The sequence below is a fragment of the Lycium barbarum genome, chromosome 8 (assembly GCF_019175385.1).
Source record: "Lycium barbarum isolate Lr01 chromosome 8, ASM1917538v2, whole genome shotgun sequence".
NCBI lineage: Eukaryota > Viridiplantae > Streptophyta > Magnoliopsida > Solanales > Solanaceae > Lycium > Lycium barbarum.
In genome coordinates this window covers 120,814,244-120,833,930 of record NC_083344.1, presented here as the reverse complement: position 1 = coordinate 120,833,930, position 19,687 = coordinate 120,814,244, and the positions used below count along the sequence as shown (strand labels likewise).

The window sequence follows — 19,687 nt, the reverse complement described above, 5'->3', positions numbered from 1 at the left end:
GATCGAATTTTATAATATATTTTACCTCTCTATAGCAATTGTTACCTATAATAATAATATCATTATAACGATATACTTTTTGCGGAATTACTTCTCTATAACAAACTTACTCAAATATCTATGTATTTATTATTTTATAATAACCAAATAGCAATATAAAAAAAAATATTTTATTAAAATATAACTTTAATAAATTTATAAGTTCCAATGAGAAATCTGAAATGTTAAAGACTCTTGAACTTGTAACGGGAGAAATTAAATCTTGAACTTGGAACAAGTGAAATTATGTCATTTTTCCGCACATACCATCTTACATTCTTTTAGCCAGTTAAATAATCTATTGATCTTTTAAATATGGAATACTGTTATTTGTGTACAATCGTTATAACAAACCAAATAACATCGCGGGACAAATGATATAATGTTGTACAGTTGTAGGCTGTCTAAAAAGATTGTTGAGAAAAAGAGTTAAAAGGCTGTATGAGCCACAAATTTTGGCGCCCTCGTGTACTTTGCAAAATATTTGGTGAGATATTTTACTAAACAACTCTCATTCCAGCCGTTAATTTCAGTTGATAACCAAAAACAAAACTAATATTCACCCTTTCTTCCCCAATATAATCTAAAAACTCACATTCACCTTTTTTTTTTTCTGGTTCCACAATTAGAAACTATGGCGTCTGCTCTTCACCACCAATATATAAATCCGTTAATTACACATTCATTTTTTCAGCAGAAAAATCATAATTGCAGTTATTTCTGCTACTGTACTACTCTTCAACTTAGGAACAATACTAGTAATTGCTCAGCTCGACTCCGTACTTCACTCATTGAATGCTCTAGAGACAAAAATCCTACAACTCTATCCCAAAATTCTATTCATGATGATTCAAATTCCGATTCCGAGGAAAGTCCGGACCCTGACCCAGGACCCGACCCGGATATGCCATCTTCCTCCTCCTCATCATTCTTGGATTCAGTCACTTCCTTGCTGTATCATCTTCCACACACTTGCTCTTTATTTGTTTATTAATCCATCTGTTTCAATTTGTTTGCCTTACTTTCCTTTCTAGTTGATTTTTTTATTTTTTATTTTTTTTTATAAATCTTTAATTTCAACTTTTCACGTAACATATAGCAGGTTGAGCCAAACTTATTTGTCTCAAAAAGTGATTATTTTAAAAAAGTGAGTTGTTTTGCTAAATTTTTGGGAGAAAATAAGTACGGGAGTTTTTCAGAACCTAAAAAAAAGTAGTTTTTTTCGTAAGCACTTTTTTTTAAAGTACTTTTGAGAAAAGTACACTTAGAAGCCTTTTTAAAAGCTTGGCTTAAAAATATTTTTTAAATTAATTGGCCAAACACAATTTGGTTCTTATCAAAAATACTTTTTTGAAAAGCACTTTTTAAAATAAGCTTATTTTAGAAGCTTAGCCAAATACGCTATTAGGATATTTTGGTACATTCTACTTTCTTTGTCCCAATTTATACGACGCACTTTCCTTTCTTTCTTAAATACCGCATTCTACTATTTGCTTAGAAGTCAAATAGTGCCACATATATTGGGACAAAGGGAGTACATATCTTTAATTTAAGATCATACGATTCAAAAGTGTTTTTTTTTTTCTCTTAACTGATTTGTGTGTTGGGTTATTCCAGGGAAGTGGTGAAATTTGGTGGAGTTGGATGGGATATTGTGTCCATTGCGTTGCCCGCGGCGTTGGCTCTTGCTTCTGACCCCATTACTTCACTTGTTGATACTGCATTTGTTGGACATTTAGGTATAATTAGTATCACCTCTTTGTTATGGTTTGTTTTTTCTCCAGTGAACTGATATTGAATTCCAATCCTTGCCTCTGCTAAGGGATTGTAGTATAATAGTATGACTAGCTGGTGTGATTGAAACCTCGCTGCTGAAAGCGATAACTTGTTTGATTTTATATGCAATATAGTTAATAGGATTAAGATGAAAGTTAAAATCCCGTGGGTGGGGAATGTATGTGTTGGGCTAAATCAGCCCAAAGATACTCTTTACATGGTGTGATATTGTCCACTTTGGAACAAACCACACTGTTTTCCTCAAAAGGCCTCACACCATTAAGAGATCCTACACCTTATATGTAGCTTCCCAAATTTTTTCAGCTACCAATGTGGGACTTTGTCGCACAGCCAACAATATGAATGTCTTTCTCGCAGCTTACTACGATTTCCGGGTGGGAACGAAGTCCTCACCAGCTCTTTGAACGAATGTGCTTTACCCAATCATTCACAATTTCGTAAATGTAAAACAAGCTCAAATAGTGTATAAATGGACCCCAACTAAAGTTCAGTTAGAAGATTTGGTCCCACTTTAAGAAAATAGGTCCTGCGAATGAGATGACAGAAATAAAGTAGAGGGGAATAACATTTTGAAATGTTATTGATGTAGTACAACATTCTGGTCCATATTTGTCTTTCTTATCTTGCATATGTTTTGTAGGTTCAGTTGAATTAGCAGCAGTAGGTATTTGTGTATCAGTTTTCAACCTCATCTCGAAATTGTTCAATGTTCCTTTGCTCAATGTCACAACTTCATTCGTTGCTGAAGAGCAGGCATTAATTGCTAAAGGTGACGGTGATTGTTTGTCAAAGCAACTATGGTTAGTTTATCAAACATTCTGCATTCACCTGATACGAGTTATGTTTTTGTTCTTAAACTAGATAGTTCACCTGATTCACAAAGCAAGATACTACTTCCTTCAGTATCAACTTCTTTACTACTAGCCCTTGGCCTTGGCATTGCGGAAGCTGTTGGACTTTCTGTTGGCTCTGGCTTCCTGATGAATACCATGGGTATATCTGTTGTATGTCTTTATTTGGAAAACAAAATTATCTTCTAGCACGAGTGCGAAATTTTTCTCTTCCTATTTCCAAGTTGTAAGCTATTGATGCACTTTTGTTTGGGCAGCATAACATGGAGAATGACATATTAACAATCAGATCTTATATAACATTGACCACCGTATAATCTTTTTACTTCAAATGAGGGCAAAAATATTCACCTTAGAATTGGAATATGAAGTTTGGACTTCCCCCTATTCTGTTGTGTATTGCTTTTTGCTGAAGATATTCAGTGTAAGTCTATTTGGGATTGTTCATGTGTCACAGGATTCACCAATGCGTGTACCAGCTGAGCAATTCCTTACAATGAGGGCCTTTGGAGCTCCGCCGATCGTTATAGCACTTGCTGCTCAAGGAACATTTCGTGGATTTAAGGACACAAAAACTCCTTTATATGCTGTTGGCAAGTATCAAAGATACCCAAATACTTCTCTGATCTACATAAAGCAAATCCAAGTGAAATCTGTCCTGACATCTTATGCCTGATAATCCTGTTTCATAAATATTATTTATAGATTGTTCGCAGATAACTGCTTCTATCTGTAAAGTTGCTGTTTGGATAAAAAATTTACGAATTTATTGGGAAAGTTGAGATGGAAATGTTTTGTTTACATGTACCTCCTTTTAGTTGAGCTAAATGCTGTATATTAACCCCCCAATGTACAGTAAGTTTTCCTTCATAGGTGCAGTTCCAAAAATATAGGTGAGCAGGCACTACTTTAGACGTTTGTTTTCATTAAATTTTATACATCTTGGTAAAGTTGGGATAAGATCAGCTTCTATTGAAAACTTGTTTAGCTCATTTAACTATAGAGAAACAACTATTGGAAATGCTACTACCTTCTGAGATATGCCTTGAAAATGGCTTTATATTACTTCCCCGTCCCATTTTATGTGATGCACTTTGCATTTTAAATTGGGACAGAAGAAGTATCAAATTAATGTCTTTGCTTGATGGTGTCACCTCCTCTCTCCCAAAGCCCCCTGATAAATAGGACCTTTTGTTGTTATGTCTAAAATATTTGAGTATTATATTTCCTTGATACTTCCATTTCCATATCTGACAAAGAACAGTTCTGGATTGGCAGGAGCTGGTAACTTGCTAAATGCATTATTGTCTCCAATTTTGATATTCCCCTTTGGTTTTGGTATTAGTGGTGCTGCAATTGCTGCTGTGATTTCTGAGTATGTTGGTGGCGGTAAACCAAAACCGTAGTTTCTGTATATGATATAACTTCCTGTCCATTTTCTTTATCTTATTTTTTGTTTAATCTACATTTTTACCAGATACTTGACTGCTTCTATCCTTCTGTGGAAGTTAAACGGGAAAGTTCTTTTTATTGGTCCAGACATTGACGTGGGAAGATTTTCTCAGTATCTTAAATCTGGTACTTTCTTGGGGACTCTTGAAACAACACTCGAATTAGGATACATTTTGTAGTTAACTTAGAGAATTTTCATAAAAAGACTCCCAATTTGTGTGGATAATCTGTTTGACACGAAATTCAAATTTGTTCAACTGAATATCCCGTTGCTGCTGCTTGTGAAACTTGTAATTGGTATATCTGCATATAAATCTATGGACAGTCGAAGATGTATACTTTAAATGAAAAATGATATGAAGATTTGAATATGATTTCATTTAAATTTGAATATAGAGAACTGGAGGAATGACTATTCTACATATTTTAGTTAGAAAAACTAAAGCTCTCTCTAATATGATATACAAACTTTTGGGAGATATCCAGAGTTGCAACAACTATAGAGGTATCAAGCTGCTAAGCCATACTATGAAAGTGTGGGAAAGGGTGGTGGAGATGAGGGTGAGGAGAGGTGTGTCTATTTCAGAAAACCAGTTCGGATTCATGCCGGGACGTTCAACTACAGAAGCCATCCATCTTATGAGAAGGTTGGTGGAGCAGTATAGGGAGAGGAAGAGGGACTTACACATGGTATTCATCGACCTAGAAAAGACTTATGACAAAGTTCCAAGACAGATCCTATGGAAATGCTTGGAGGCTAAAAGTGTACCTGTGGCGTACATTAGGGTGATCAAGGACATGTATGAGGGAGCCAAAATCAGGGTGAGGACAGTAGGAGGAGACTCAGAGCACTTTCCAGTTGTGATGGGGTTGCATCAAGGATCAGCTCTTAGTCCGTTTTTATTTGCCTTGGTGATGGATGGATTGACACGGCAAATTCAAGGTGAGGTGCCATGGTGTATGCTTTTCGCAGACGACATAGTCCTGATTGACGAGACTCGTAGCGGAGTTAACGCTAAGCTGGAGTGTTGGAGACATACTCTAGAGTCTAAAGGGTTTAAGCTGAGTAGGACCAAGACAGAGTACTTGGAGTGTAAGTTCAGTGAAGCACCTCAGGAGGCTGACTTGGAAGTAAGGCTTGGTACCCAGGCCATCCAGAAGAAAAGTAGTTTCAAGTACCTTGGGTCTATTGTGCAAGGCAGCGGGGAGATTGACGATGATGTCACACATCGTATTGGGGCAGGGTGGATGAAATGGAGGCTTGCTTCCGGAGTGCTATTTGACAAGAAGGTGCCACCAAAACTTAAGGGCAAGTTCTACAAAGTGGTGGTTAGACCGACTATGCTGTATGGGGCGGAGTGTTGGCCAGTTAAGATCTCTCACGTTCAAAAGATGAAAGTTGCCGAGATGAGAATGTTGAGATGGATGTGTGGCCACACCAGGAGTGACAGGATTAGGAATGAGGATATTCGGGATAAGGTAGGGGTGACCTCGGTGGAAGACAAGATGCGAGAAGCGAGATTGAGATGGTTTGGGCATGTGAAGAGGAGAGACACATATGCCCCAGTGCGGAGGTGTGAGAGGTTGGCCATGGATGGTTTCAGACGAGGTAGGGGTAGGCCGAAGAAGTATTGGGGAGAGGTAATTAGACACGACATGGCGCAACTACAGCTTACCGAGGACATGACCTTAGATAGGAGGGTTTGGAGGACCCAAATTAGGGTAGAAGGCTAGTAGATAGTCTCGTTATCCGTTCTTATTAGTAGTCGCATTATTGCAATATAATTTCTTGTGCTCCGATTTATGTTATTATCTGTTATTTCCTGTGCTTTGATTATCCTGTGTTATCTGCTCCGATTTCTGCTATTATCTGTTATTTCCTGTGCTTTGATTATCCTGTGTTATCTGTGTCGCTTGCATTATTTCATTTCCATATCGCTTTGAATCTCTTATCCGAATTTCTTAACCTTATCTGACTTCTTTTTATGCTTTTATTGAGCCGAGGGTCTTTCGGAAACAGCCGTCCTACCTTGGTAGGAGTAAGGTCTGTGTACACTCTACCCTCCCCAGACCCCACGATGTGGGATTTCACTGGGTTGTTGTTGTTGTTGTTGTTGGTTAAGTTCAAGTCCATTTTAATTTAGCATTTGGTGGGCATATTCTTTTTAGGCTTGGAAAATCATTATTTGGATGGAGCACCTTATGTTGCAAAAGGAAACCTAACACACAAAATTATCCCCGCTGTAGTGAATATGTCACTGTGCTGCTTGACATGTATTCCACTATCTTAGATGCTCAATTTTTTTTATTTTTTTTTAAAAAAGGAAGAAAAAGGGGAAGGGGAGGTGAGGGTGAACATAACACTCATGTAGCATGAACTCGAGTGAATTTTTTTCCAATATCTCTACCAAAATCATATACGAACCTTTTTTTGAACTCATTTTTTAATCTTAGTAAACTATAATGATTTAATCAATCACATTTTTGAACTGATACTTCATAATTGCAATTTCTTGCCCTTTAATGAAACTAACAACCTTTACAGATTCTTCAGATCTGTTTCAAGAAAAATGCAAAGTAAAAGGCTTGTCATTTTTTTTTTTTGGTAAATAAATGATTTATTAATACCAAAAGTAATAGTTACAGACCTAGACAGGGCTGATCACCTGTCTCTCAACAGTAAAGACAATGACTCACAATTACAGAGAGCCTAATTACAATCTATTCCATTAATATACTATCACGAAGCAAAGTATTAAGCTATCTATTACACAGCTAAGGAATTCTAGCAGCATCATGGAATGGAGTCTAGAAGTGCCAAAGGAGCTTGCCATTTAGTGAGATCTCTGCCTTGAATATGTATATGTACTGCAATCTCCCTGCAAATCTTGTCACCTTGAAAGGTGGTTCTTTGAAATCTGATGCCGTTTCTCACCTTCCAAATTGATTCCACAACCAGTGCAAACACACAACTGATGATCTCACCTCTACCAGTTTTCTTTTTCGCCCAGCTGCACACCCATTGTAATTCATCTTGCCAGTTCCCTATGACTCTCTGAAAGCCAAGCCATACTAGGAGTCTCTGCCATAACGCCTTAGTGATTACACAAGAGAAGAACAAATGGTCAAAAGACTCCACTGGAGAGTTACAATAGACACAGTTTAAAGGCACCTGGATTCTGAACTTGAGTAACCTTTCTGCTGTTGCCAGTCTCTTATGCACTGCCAACCATAGTATGAATCTCTGTCTTGGGTGTATGCTAGGCTGCATAGTGAGGGATTTCCATGGGACTTTGGGGTGAATTGGAATTAGAGAAACATACATGCTTTTAATGGAAAACTTGTTGTTCTTGACCATAGAGGCCAGTCGAGCAGTGAAGTCTCCCTGTAGTAGATTGGATTGGAGGATAAATTTCCTTGTCTCTATCACCTTCCTTATGACCCAGGTAGCATTACCCGGGATATTGCAAGTGTCAACAGAGTCATTTTTCAAGTAGTAACTATTTACCCATTTGATCCATAAACTGTCTTTTTTATCAGCAATTGCCCATAACTGCTTAATCACTGCTGCTGTGTTCCATAGACATATATTCATCACATTTTGTCCACCAGCTGACTTTGGAAGGCAGGTTCTTGCCCATGAAACAAGTGCTTTTTTTGTGATCTCTGCTTTACCAGACCATAAAAAGGATCTGCATACTGCATCAACCAGCTTCATAACTCTTTTAGGCAATATAAAGATCTGGGCCCAATATGTTTGAACCCCAAATAGAACTGATTTAATTAACTGCAATCTGCCAGCATAGGATAGGAGTTTAGCAGACCAGCATTGAATTCTTGCTGTTATCTTTTCTACCAGGGGCATGCATTGTGCTACAGTCAGCTTCTTGGATGAAAGGGGTACTCCTAGATATCTGAATGGGAGAGTACCCTCTGAATACCCAAGAGTACTCAGAATTTCCTGTTTAAGCTCTGGTTTTACTCCTGATAAGTATATGGAGCTTTTATCCACATTGGCCTGAAGTCCTGAAGCAGCTGAGAACTTATTAAAAGCTTCTTGAACCAGTTTGATGGATGGATTATCAGCTTTGCCGAACAGCAATAAGTCATCGGCAAAGCATATGTGTATCACTCCCAGTTTTTTGCATTTAGGATGGAATTTGAAGACCTTATTTGTGATTAATTGATTCAGCTCCCTTTGTAGATATTCCATGGCCATGACAAATAGATAAGGTGACATAGGATCACCTTGTCTAATGCCTATCTTTCCAGGAAAAGGCTTGGCCAATCCACCATTTAAAACCAAAGAATAAGACACTGTTGAAATGCATTCCATGATCCACATTATGAATTTGTAGGGGAACCCCAATTCAGCCATCATGCTCTTTAAAAAACACCATTCGATGGAATCATAGGCTTTTCTTAGATCTACTTTCATTACACACCTTGGGGACAGACCTTTCCTAGTATACCACTTAAAGAGTTCATGACTAAATAAGATATTGTCTGTGATACTTCTCCCTTCCACAAAGGCAGACTGAGAGGGACTGATGATAGTACCAATAACTGTTTTAATCCTATTAGTCAATACTTTAGTGATAATTTTATAGAAGGTAGTGCAGCATGCAATAGGTCTGTAATCCTTGACTACGGTAGGGTTAGAAACCTTTGGAATCAAGGTGACTGCAGTGCCACTAAAAGATTTAAGCATTTTACCAGACTGGAAGAACTCTGCCACTGCCCCCAGTACATCCCCTTTTACCACATCCCAATTTCTAGTGAAAAATTCAATGGGATAACCATCTATACCAGGAGATTTATCAGAAGGCATACCTTTTATTGCAGCTAAGATTTCCACCTCTGACACAGCTCTGATCAGATCACATTTCTGTTGGTAAGAGAGGCATGGCCCCTTTCTAATAATTTCTGACTTGGGATAGGGCATTACAGCAGTATCAGTACCCATTAGCTTGGTAAAGAAAGAGATGAATTCAGCCTCAACTTGGGTAGGGTCAGTCACTTTTGTGCCAGTGTCATTATACACAGAATTGATAGTGTTTCTACTAGCCCTGATATTGCATTGAGCATGGAAATACTTAGTGTTAGAATCTCCACTTTTGATCCATATAGCTCTTGATTTCTGTCGTAAGGCTAGCTCTTCCACCTTACTCCACTTTGTAATTTCCATTAGAGTAATCCTTTCCTGGTCTATCAGAGTTTGATTCATAGGCTGAACACTTAGTGAAGCTTGAGTGATTTCAAGGGATTGTCTAGCCTGTTGGAGCCTTTGACTGTATGAAGCTAGGTAGGTATTTAGCCCCTTCAGATTCTCTTTCAATACCATCAACTTTCTCCACAAGATATACATTTTTGTTCCCCTGACAGGCTGACCCCAAGCAGTTGCAAAGATTCCAGGGAAATCTGGATGGTTTAGAACTGTGGTGAATAGCTTGAAAGGCTTGGGGTGTGTATGAATTTGAGTCCAATATTGTATCAAAATAGGTGAATGATCTGACATTCCTGGATTTAGAAAGTCAGCTTCCACATGGCCATAAGATTGAAGCCATTGGACATTACCAAAAGCCCAGGCAATTTTAGAGGAGACCCTACTTGTAGCCTGTTGTTTGTTACAGAAGGTAAAGTGCCATCCCTTTGACTTTAATGGGGTTAACTGTAGCTGATCTACACAATCTCTGAAATCCTGGGTTTCAGCAGGTAGAACAGGGGACCCCAGCCTGTCCTCAGATGAGAGCATGGTATTGAAATCCCCAGCAATGAGCCAAGCTTCTCGAGTGCTACTTCCAATCTGATTTAAGTCTGTCCACAGGGATTGTCTTTGGTGGGCCTCATTTTTTGCATAAACTACTGTTAGAAAGACAGAGAAATGAGCATTATTCTCCACCTTACAATGAATCAGCTGTTCAGTAATAGAGATCACCTGTAATTGTATACTTTGTTTCCACAAGAGCCATATTCTTCCATTATACGCCATGGGATAGTTGTAGCAATAGTTCCACCCCATAGCAATTTTGGCCAGAATGCCCTTAGATTTAGGTTCTTTTACTCTTGTTTCTAAGCATGCCATAACATCTATCTTATTCTTTAGCAGAAAGTTCTTTAATTCCTTCTGCTTATGGGGCTTATTTAGGCCCCTCACATTCCAGGTAGTTATAATCATGGGGGTTGGGGACTCCCCTGATCATTCTTCTGGGGTTGAGAAGAGCTAGTTTGAGCTCCATTCTCACCCAACATATCAAACCTGTTTGTAGTTTGTACTCCTACACCAATGATCAGGGGTTGAGAAGAGCCAGTTTGAGCTCCATTCTCACCCGACATATCAGACTTGTTTGTAGTTTGTACTCCTACATCCTGGGTGGCACAGAACTGGGCTGGCATTTGTGGCTGAGCATCACTGGCTTCTCTGTTTATTGCTACAGATTCTGCCGGAGGATCCTCGGCAGTGCTAGGAGCTTCTTTGGGATGCCAGTCTTGTTCAGGTTGTCTAGCCCTCCTGTTCCTCCTCCTTCTCCTTCTTCTTGGTCTGTCCTGGTAATCAGTTTCCCTATGTTCAATGGCAGTGTTCCAGCATTCTTCACCTATATGGCCAAATTTCATGCAATTTGTGCAGAACTTGGGTTTCCAGTCGTACTCCACAATCTGATGGATAGGACCTTGTGGTGTGAGCAGTTCAATAGAGTCGTGTAGGGGTTGAGACACATCTATTTCCACAAGGATCCTGGCATACGAGATTTTATTCATATTGGCTGTGAATTTATCCGTGTACATGGGTCTCCCCATTGCACTAGCAACTTTGCTCAGTGCTTCTGCAGCCCAGTATCCCACCGGCAGTCCTGGGAACATCACCCAAAGAGGAATTGTAGTTATGCAGTCTGGGTTGAAATCAAAATCTATCTCCCACTGTTGGATGATGAAGGGCTTATTATGAAAGGTATACGGACCAGCATCTTTAACTTTTTCACAATCCTCCACAGATTCAAATCTAAATATATAGTACCCATCGTTATGAGCCAGAATTTGGGGTTTCTTCACAAAGTTCCAAGCAATAGCAATGAAGGCTTCTAACGATTTCACATACGGTGTATCACCCACAATATAGCCGATTAAAGCAGATTTCATATATTCCTGTTGGGGTTTTAAGTCATCCTCGACAATACTAACATAGACTTTTCCATCTTTCGTAGTAGGAGGAACATAAGTGAGAGGCTTACCCCTTTGTGCAGATCGGTTTTCCTTGGACTCAGTCATCTCCGGTGGTGTATTTTGCGCCGACGTAGTCGCTTCTAAAAATTGGAGGCGTCTTACCGCCGGAGTGGTAGCAGCTGTAGCATCCCCATAAGGATCCAAGTGAAAGGATTTCTGGGAGTCAGAGTCCGAATCAATACCCTCTTGTTCCTCCACTATTGACTGAAACTTTGGGGGGAGGAAGCTCCCAAAGGTCAGAGAAGGAGGTCGTGAGAGGTAATTATCACGTGGTGTAATAGTTGACATCAGTTTCAGGGTTTTCCGGTGAGAAATCGGGGTTGGGTCCGTGTTTTCAGTAGGAAGGTGCACGTTAGCAATCCTTGCAATACGTACGCCTAGAGAGAGAAAACCTCATCCCCCACCCCCGGTTTTCAAAAAAAGGCTTGTCATTACTAAAGATATAAACTAGCATTTGGTCTTTGAGTGACTGAAGAATATTTTGCATGTCTGATGCCCGTCAAAATATAATTAAGGGTTTCTCTTGTAGTTTCTCTTGTGGACTTTTATCAGAATATATTGAAATTCTCTGACATATTCAAAATAAAAAAAATTAAACCTATCTTAGGTTAAGCTTGTTCTTGTCTTTTCCAGGTGCGCTTCTAATAGGGAGGACTTTAGCACTTCTAATCACCACTACGCTATCAACAGCACTGGCAGCACGAGAGGGCCCCGTGCCTATGGCTGGTCATCAGATCTGTATTGAAGTTTGGCTAGCTGTATCCTTGCTAACTGATGCCTTGGCACTTGCTGGGCAGGTGAGTATACTCTTACTAAACTATTTGTTTTCTCTGCTGTCATTTCTGGCGTTATTGAATAATTTTCAGAAAGGTTGCTCAGCAGCTCTGTTGTTACGTCTCAATGAAAGCCAAATACTTGTGAATTCAATTTTATTATTAATTAGGACCTCAATATGCTTCCCTGTAATAAATGGAACTATCATATAACTCTTGAATCTCTTCTTTTAATTTTTATTTCTTTTTGGTTGTCAGTTACCAATGAAGTTCACAACGAGATCATATTAGTGTCATATTTGGATAATTTTGCATTGAGTTATTGCTTTCGATCTTTAGTCATGAAATATGAGTTTAGTCTTTCGTTTTCTTGATTGCATTCTTATTATTTTGATCTTTAGGCTCTCCTTGCCAGTGGAGTTTCTCAAGGTAATTATGGCGAGGCACGCGAAGTGGTTTATAAAGTTCTACAGGTAACTTGCATTCTTACTCACAGTACTCTTTACTGACTTTCAACCTATGTTGCTCGGACTCTTCAAAATTATCGAAGGGTGCTTGTCGGATACTTCAAAAGTAGTGCATTTTTGGAGAATCCGACATGGGTGCGGCATCATTTTTGGAGAGTCCGAGTAACATAGCTTTCAACCGTGATTACTGACTCAGCTTTTAAGAGAAAACAGTAATAACAGAAACACTGACACTGACCTGTTACATCTTTGAATCTTTATGTGAATCTTGTCAGATTGGTACATTGACAGGAGTTGCCTTGGGTTTTAGCTTGTTCATTGGTTTTGGAGCGCTCTCCGGCTTATTCAGCACGGATTCTGAAGTTCTGGAAATTGCCAGATCTGGTACTCTGGTATGAAATTCATTCTTCCCTTGGATTTTGAACCCCAAACAGTAGCATGTTCCCCATAGTTGACATATAATTACACTAGACTACAATTCCTACTTTGCACCAGCTAGATAATATCTATATCATTAATTAGCTTTGGTCATTTAGAAGTAATTACACGGCTGTCATTTCTAACCTTGTATAGAGTTGTTAGGTTTTGTTATCTAGATTAACTTGATACTTGAATGAAAACTACTTAATCTTTTCTTATTAATATGATCTATTGGACAGTTTGTTGCTGGATCTCAGCCAATAAATGCCATTGCCTTCGTTCTTGATGGGCTCTATTATGGTGTTTCAGACTTCGAATTTGCTGCATATTCTATGGTGAGCATTATTGCATATCTCTGTTTTTTCACCCCAGAGAATAGTATTCTGACCTGCTATTTTAAATAGAGCCAGAGTAGAATCAAATTGAGAGTGCAAGAGTGTAAACTTTTACACCGGGGCACCTCTTAAACGTCGTTTATAGATATATAGTTAATTTTTGCTTTGATTGAATTTCTATTAGTGGAAAATTGAAAGGGAAAAAAGGTTTGCAGCGTCTCTATGGTTCAATGAGGTGATCAGAATGTTGAACAAAATGAAATCTTTACATGATATCTGTATTTCTGGTTAGGCTTTTGCTTTTTGAGTAACAAAACCGCGTAAGAAGACGTCTGGAACGAATAGTCTAGAGAAGAGTGAAAAAAAGGATCAAGCAATAAGTTGATCTGGAAGTTGATTACACATAGTAACGAACTGTTGTCCCAATGCTGGTTGCAGAGTAGGTACATTTGACTCTCTCGTTATTTGAAGCATAACCACAAGGCAACATCTGCTAGGGGTCTACAATGATTGAAGTAAAGCCTAGAACATAATTTCAATTCAATCGGTGTATCTAATAGAATTCAGTGTAAGAACCAAATTTTGGGAAAATAAAGATGGTTGCTTTCATGTGAGGTCCTAAATTGTGACTAACATTTAAAATATCATCAGATTATGTTCTCTCCTTCTGATTCAGCTTCGTATCTTTGACAAACAGTTTGTGAATGGAATAATCTCCTCAATCTTCTTACTTGTGGCTGCGCCATTATTCGGTCTTCCTGGTGTCTGGGCAGGACTTTTTCTCTTCGTGGCCTTGCGAGTTGTCGCTGGACTTTTGAGGTAAATCTTTGTGTCTATCTCTTTCGCCAACCTCAGGGAGTGGTAATTTTACGAATTGAACCGAGTTGCATTTCATCATAAATGGTGTCTTAGTTTTCATTTTCTTTGGTTATTTAGTTAATGAAGTGGCATAGTCTTAGTCGGTTGCTTGATATTGTAATGAATTATAAGAATCCTTTCTTTTACCATTTTGACTGTATTAGTCTTCATTTGAAAGTTGTGGGTTGAATCAAAGCCTCAAATTTCTGTATATTTGAGGCTTTTTCTCGGTTTATTTGATTTTTATCCTTGCGTGTTTGAGTCATAACATTCCATCTGCGCCAAGGTGAACAAAATCTACTTTAGTAATGCAGGTTATAATCTCGCCAATGGTCATTTATCTCTTTGCTATAATTAGCTTCAGCTTTTAAGAACTCTCATATGGCCTGGTTACTGGCCAAGAAGTTTTTCTTCTAAGTCACCATCAAACGGAATATGGTCTAAATCGTTATTTTCAAGTTATAGTCTTTTCTTTCCTAACTTGTTACCTTTCAGTGAGACTTTTTGACTACTTGTGAATACTAGGTTACAAACAAGAGAGGGACCATGGAAGTTTCTTCAGTCGGATATTGAACAGGATAGTGTCTGACTTATAGCGAGCAAGTAATTGAGTCTCTACAATGGTCGGGATTTGTAGATCTTGGCAAACTCTATTAGGCTTATGCTAATGATGGTGTGAATTGCTGATCATATCTTATGCACATATTGATATCATTAAGCTGGTCAGGATATATGGACTCCTGATTTCTGGAAGACCATTCTACATGCAAGTTGATTTCATCGGTCTGTTTGGTCTCTACTGAGGAGCTGACGATTTCTATTCGAGATTACTATTGTGGAGGTTTTAAGAACAACCATCTCTTTTAGGGATCCATGATCAAGCTACCCGATCTCAATGACCACTAGAAAAATCTAGCTAAATTCTAACTTGGGAAAAGCTTCTTCCATTTTTCTCTGCTTTGTAAAATAATTCAAATAGAGAGAGTTCGACCAAGTGATCCTTGTAAAGTTGAACAGCTTATTTGACACATACAATTGTATGCTAATGTAAAAGTCTCAATTCTTCATGTACTCTCTTTATGGGTAAGTCCATTGTCCTTCTTGCTCTTCCTTCTTATTCTTCAAGATTGGTATTTCCTTTTTCGGTGTTGAGACCGTTGAATTGTGTGACCATTTGTTTTTATTTTGGTGTGAAAGCTTAAGATGTTAGAGAAAGCGAATGTTTTTAGAGAGCACATTTCGCACAAACAAGTGGGCTAAAATAATCAATTTCAGAACCCAAATCAGTAGCTACACGATGCATGTAATAGGAGGAACAGAGATTTCAATTGCAGTTCTAGTCCAAAATACCATCTCAGTTTTTTACAGAGTTATCCGGTTCGTTGCTGGTGGGAGGACACCATGAAATTAGTCTGTGGGCAAGCTACTTGGATACCACAATTAAGAAAATAATATAATATTAGTTTTTGAGCCGATATTCTATAACCAAAAGGCTAAAGTGACTAAAACACCCCTTAACTTGACATGAATTGCGACTTTAGTCCCCAAACTATTGATGCACTTCAAGACACTCCTAAGCTTGGCTAACTGAATTTTAATTAACCCCCGCGTTGCCACATAGCACAACAAGTGTCCACAAACACTTTCAGGTGCGTTGGAGGCTCCACGTCAGTTTTTTTTTTTTTTTTAATATCAATTTTTTTTTACATTTCTTTAATTTTTTATCCTATTCCAACATCTAAATCAGCCCCTTCCTCCATTAAAAAGTATATTTAAAAAAAAAAAACTATTTTAAAAAAAATGTGGAAAACCCATTTTTAAAAAATAATTCTGGACTAGATTTTTTTAATAAAAAATCTGGAAAATTGAATTTTTCTTAAAAAAAAAAGGTGCAAAACCCCTTTAAAAAAAATTGGAAAATTGATTTTTTTTTTTATTAAAAAACCTGGACTTTTTAAAAATCTGGAAAACTGAATAAACCATTTTTTATAAAAAAAAAATCTGGAAAATTGAATTTTTAATTAAAAGCTTGGACTTTTTTAAAATCTGGAACATCGATTTTTTTTAAGAATGAAGTGGAAAACTGGCAATTTTTTTCTAGATTTAAAAAACAATCTAATTTACCGGGATTTTTTTTTTTAAAAAAAAAGGGTTTTCCACATTTAAAAAAAAAATAATCAGTTTTTCCATATTTGTATAAAACTCTAGTTTTAATCAACTGTTTTCTAGTTCTTTTTTAAAGAAGTGTCCTAAAAGAATCATGAAAATCTGAATTTTTTAGGACACTTTTTAAAAAGATATCAAGTTTCCATTTTTTAAAGATATTTTAATTAAAAATCTACTTTTCCAGATTTAAAAAAAAAATCCAGATTTAAAAAAAAAATCCATTGTCTCAGATTTTTTATTAAAAAAAATCAGTTTTATCATTTTTTTTAAAAAAAATAATTTATCTACGTGGATGACACATCGGATGAAAATGCAAAGTGGACAGCGAGTGCATTCCACTTGTTGTGGCATGGCAACGCGGGGGTAAATAAAAATTCAGTTAGCCAAATTTAGGATGTCTTGAAGTGCATCAATAGTTTGAGGACTAAAGTTGCAATTCATGCAAGTTTAAGAATGTTGTAGTCACTTCAGCCAAACCAAAATGGAGCCCACATGCAATTAATTGATACATGATAAATAACCATATTAAAAGCAGAAGCCACCCAACCTATTTGCATTCAAACATATGAAATAATCATTTTCTTCTTCCTACAAAAGATATATATAGTGACATTTAATTTGTCCCTTCAAGGTCTAGTACATAATTTCTAAAACAAATAGGTGGTAGGGTTTCAAAATACAAAATATCTTGTTGTTCTACCTCCATTATGAATCTTCTTCTGAAATATTCAAACCGGCCTGTTACACAAGGTCAAATGGGAAATAACAGATGCAAATAATGTGCTATATGATTGAGAAAGTTCGAATGAGAAAAAATTGCAAGATTGAGATTCCACTTTGAAACACTGAACCTAGAGAGATTTTTCCAATGAGTTAGATCTCTCTAAAGGCTTACTTTTGCCTTCCCGCTATCAAGGATAGATCCCTTCACTTTTAATAAGAGCTTTTGAGTACAAACTCTAAACATAAAGAAAATTCTATTTAGACAGCCTTCCCTTTAAATAAACCCTACACGACACCCATCTAGATTAATCTGGTTAGTTGATATCGAATATCATATGATTATACACAAAAAAATTAATTATTTTTGTCTTTCCAATGTGTTCTTAAAAACTTTAACCTTGAGGTTGAAGGCTAACTCTGTAAGCTCTCTATCTTCCACAGTTGATGGTGAAGAATTCATACCGCATCAACAGCGTATACATCCTCTACCCTAATGTAATTAAAAAAATATTTAACAACCAAAACTTTAACCTTTCAACTCTATCCGTCTGATAATAAGTGTCACCTTAGCCAAATTTTTTTATCCCATAATAAGTGTCACTTTAGAAAACCAAGAATAAATTGGTTAGTTTTTTTCAATTCTACCCTTTGGATAATAAAGTAATATCTAAATGATGATTGGAAAAACCACATAATAACTTGGTATTGTTGGATTCCAATGTCAAAAAGTTTACTTTTTGTGCATGTTTTTATCAAGAGGTTAAAGTAATTTATTTTTATTATATAGGGATAATTTAGTAAATTTTATATTGCATCGAGTTTTGACTAAAGTGACACTTATTATAGGATGAAGGGAGTATAATATTGCACCTATAGAGGGTTCCAATAAAAAGTGTAGATAGGATGTGTCCAAATCATTCAGCGCACATTTCTCATTTTCTCATCAAATTGTGCTGCTTGCACCTCCGGTTGGTTATAATAATTTAATATTCTATCTAATCTTGTACAATTTCACTTTCATCCAATAATTTGCTTTTTCTAATGTTGCTAACCTTATATTCTCACAAAAAAACAAAAAAAAACAAAAAATCTTACGTCTTATTTCACAGAAGGGTATACAAGCCAATGAGTGATCAACAATAAAGCAAAAGGGTATAAAGAGGAGTACAGGACCAAGACAATGAGAAGACAGGCAAATTAAGTCTTACGAAAAACGTGAAAAATATTCATATATAATGGAAACCAAAAATAAATAGACTTTATGAGAGAAAAGTAGACCACGAAAGCACCATAACACAAGTGGTACAACATTATTGTTGGTCACCTAAAGGCTGAATCCTCCAATTTTTTCACTATTAGCTTAAGAAAAGGACCATCCTTTATTTGTTTGTTTATTTATTTATTTATTTATTTATTCCACCATATTTTAACTAACAATAATTTCATTTGAGATACATAGCAGTAATTTAAACAGTTATCTTCTTCCATTACCTTGATGGCTTTTCTTTTCTTTTATTATTTAATATTTAAAACTGGAGCAGCCACTGAAGAAGAACTAGTGCTATACTTCACCAATGTCATCATTTACGAATCCACCATTGGTATCTTCTCCCGGTATTATAATCATTATTTTTCTAGGAAAAAAGATATTGAATTACTAAGAGCGTTAGGTAGGAAAAGAAAATATTTTTTTAAAATAATAAAATATTTTCTTACTTATTTTCCTGTACTTGGTTGGTGAGAGTAGAAATTTTTTTTCGACAAATATTTCTTAGTGTTTCACTGGTGACTAGAATTACCAAACTGCTAAGAATAAAAAGAATTTCTGGAGCTTTTGACTACCTTTTTAAAGAACTAATTTAAAGAACTAAATCCTCATTTTTTTATATCATCAAATTCCCCAACAAAGTGGGGAGACAAAATGCAAAATAATGATTCCGTTTCATAACTTATTTAAGTTATAGAAATTGTTAAGTTTGTGGACCTTGACTGTGGGGATTGTAGGAGTTGTTGGTAGTCGATATAAATTTGGCTTTTTGCTTTATTTTGTAATCATCTTTCATTGAGAAATAATAAGAGTTGGTGACTGACCGAGGTTTTTTTTTTTTTTTTTTTTCATTTTGAGGTTTCCCACGTAAAATTGCGTAAATTTATTTTCACTGTTATTACTTTCATATATTGTTATCTCATAACAGAAATATAATAATCCACGAAAGAGAAAAATAAGTCATCAAAATTTTGAATTGGACCCCACCATTACAACAATAAATGATGTAGTTGGGTAAATGTACACCCATTAATGTGTACCAGCAAAGCAAAGTCGTCGAACAAAATCAACATCTTGACAGCACCGTTACCAGAATACGGGTCTCTAGGGCCGCCTCCCTTAAACCGGAAAATGACTTCCCCATCAAACTTAAATTATTGATTGAACTTTTTGAATTGTTGTCATGTCATATGGTTATAGTTAGGCATAGTTGAACCGAACTCGAGACGAGTAAAATATGTCTTATTATTGTTTTGAGTCCAGTAGAATATGTTTTTTATTGTTTTGAGTCGAGCTTGACCCATCTTTGTACTATTTT

General features: G+C 36.7%; 1 protein-coding gene across 3 annotated transcripts; it reads left to right on the top strand.

The window, feature by feature from the left end:
* The first annotated feature begins 487 nt into the window (after positions 1-487).
* LOC132606987 (protein DETOXIFICATION 44, chloroplastic) lies at positions 488-15,280 on the top strand. 3 transcript variants are annotated; one of them, XM_060320768.1, is made up of 13 exons: positions 492-993; positions 1,657-1,778; positions 2,477-2,605; positions 2,698-2,840; positions 3,145-3,280; positions 3,966-4,062; positions 4,165-4,265; positions 11,994-12,157; positions 12,535-12,606; positions 12,876-12,992; positions 13,260-13,355; positions 14,053-14,174; positions 14,739-15,280. In XM_060320768.1, exons 1-13 carry the CDS (start codon positions 674-676, stop codon positions 14,800-14,802), a joined length of 1,683 nt encoding a protein of 560 aa, XP_060176751.1. In that variant the 5' UTR covers positions 492-673; the 3' UTR covers positions 14,803-15,280. The 3 variants fall into 3 exon arrangements, with proteins under 3 accessions (XP_060176753.1, XP_060176754.1, XP_060176751.1); XM_060320770.1 differs by lacking the exons at positions 14,053-14,174; positions 14,739-15,280 and adding an exon at positions 13,794-13,974 and having other exon boundaries at positions 488-993; XM_060320771.1 differs by lacking the exons at positions 3,966-4,062; positions 4,165-4,265 and having other exon boundaries at positions 489-993.
* Positions 15,281-19,687: the final 4,407 nt, after the last annotated feature.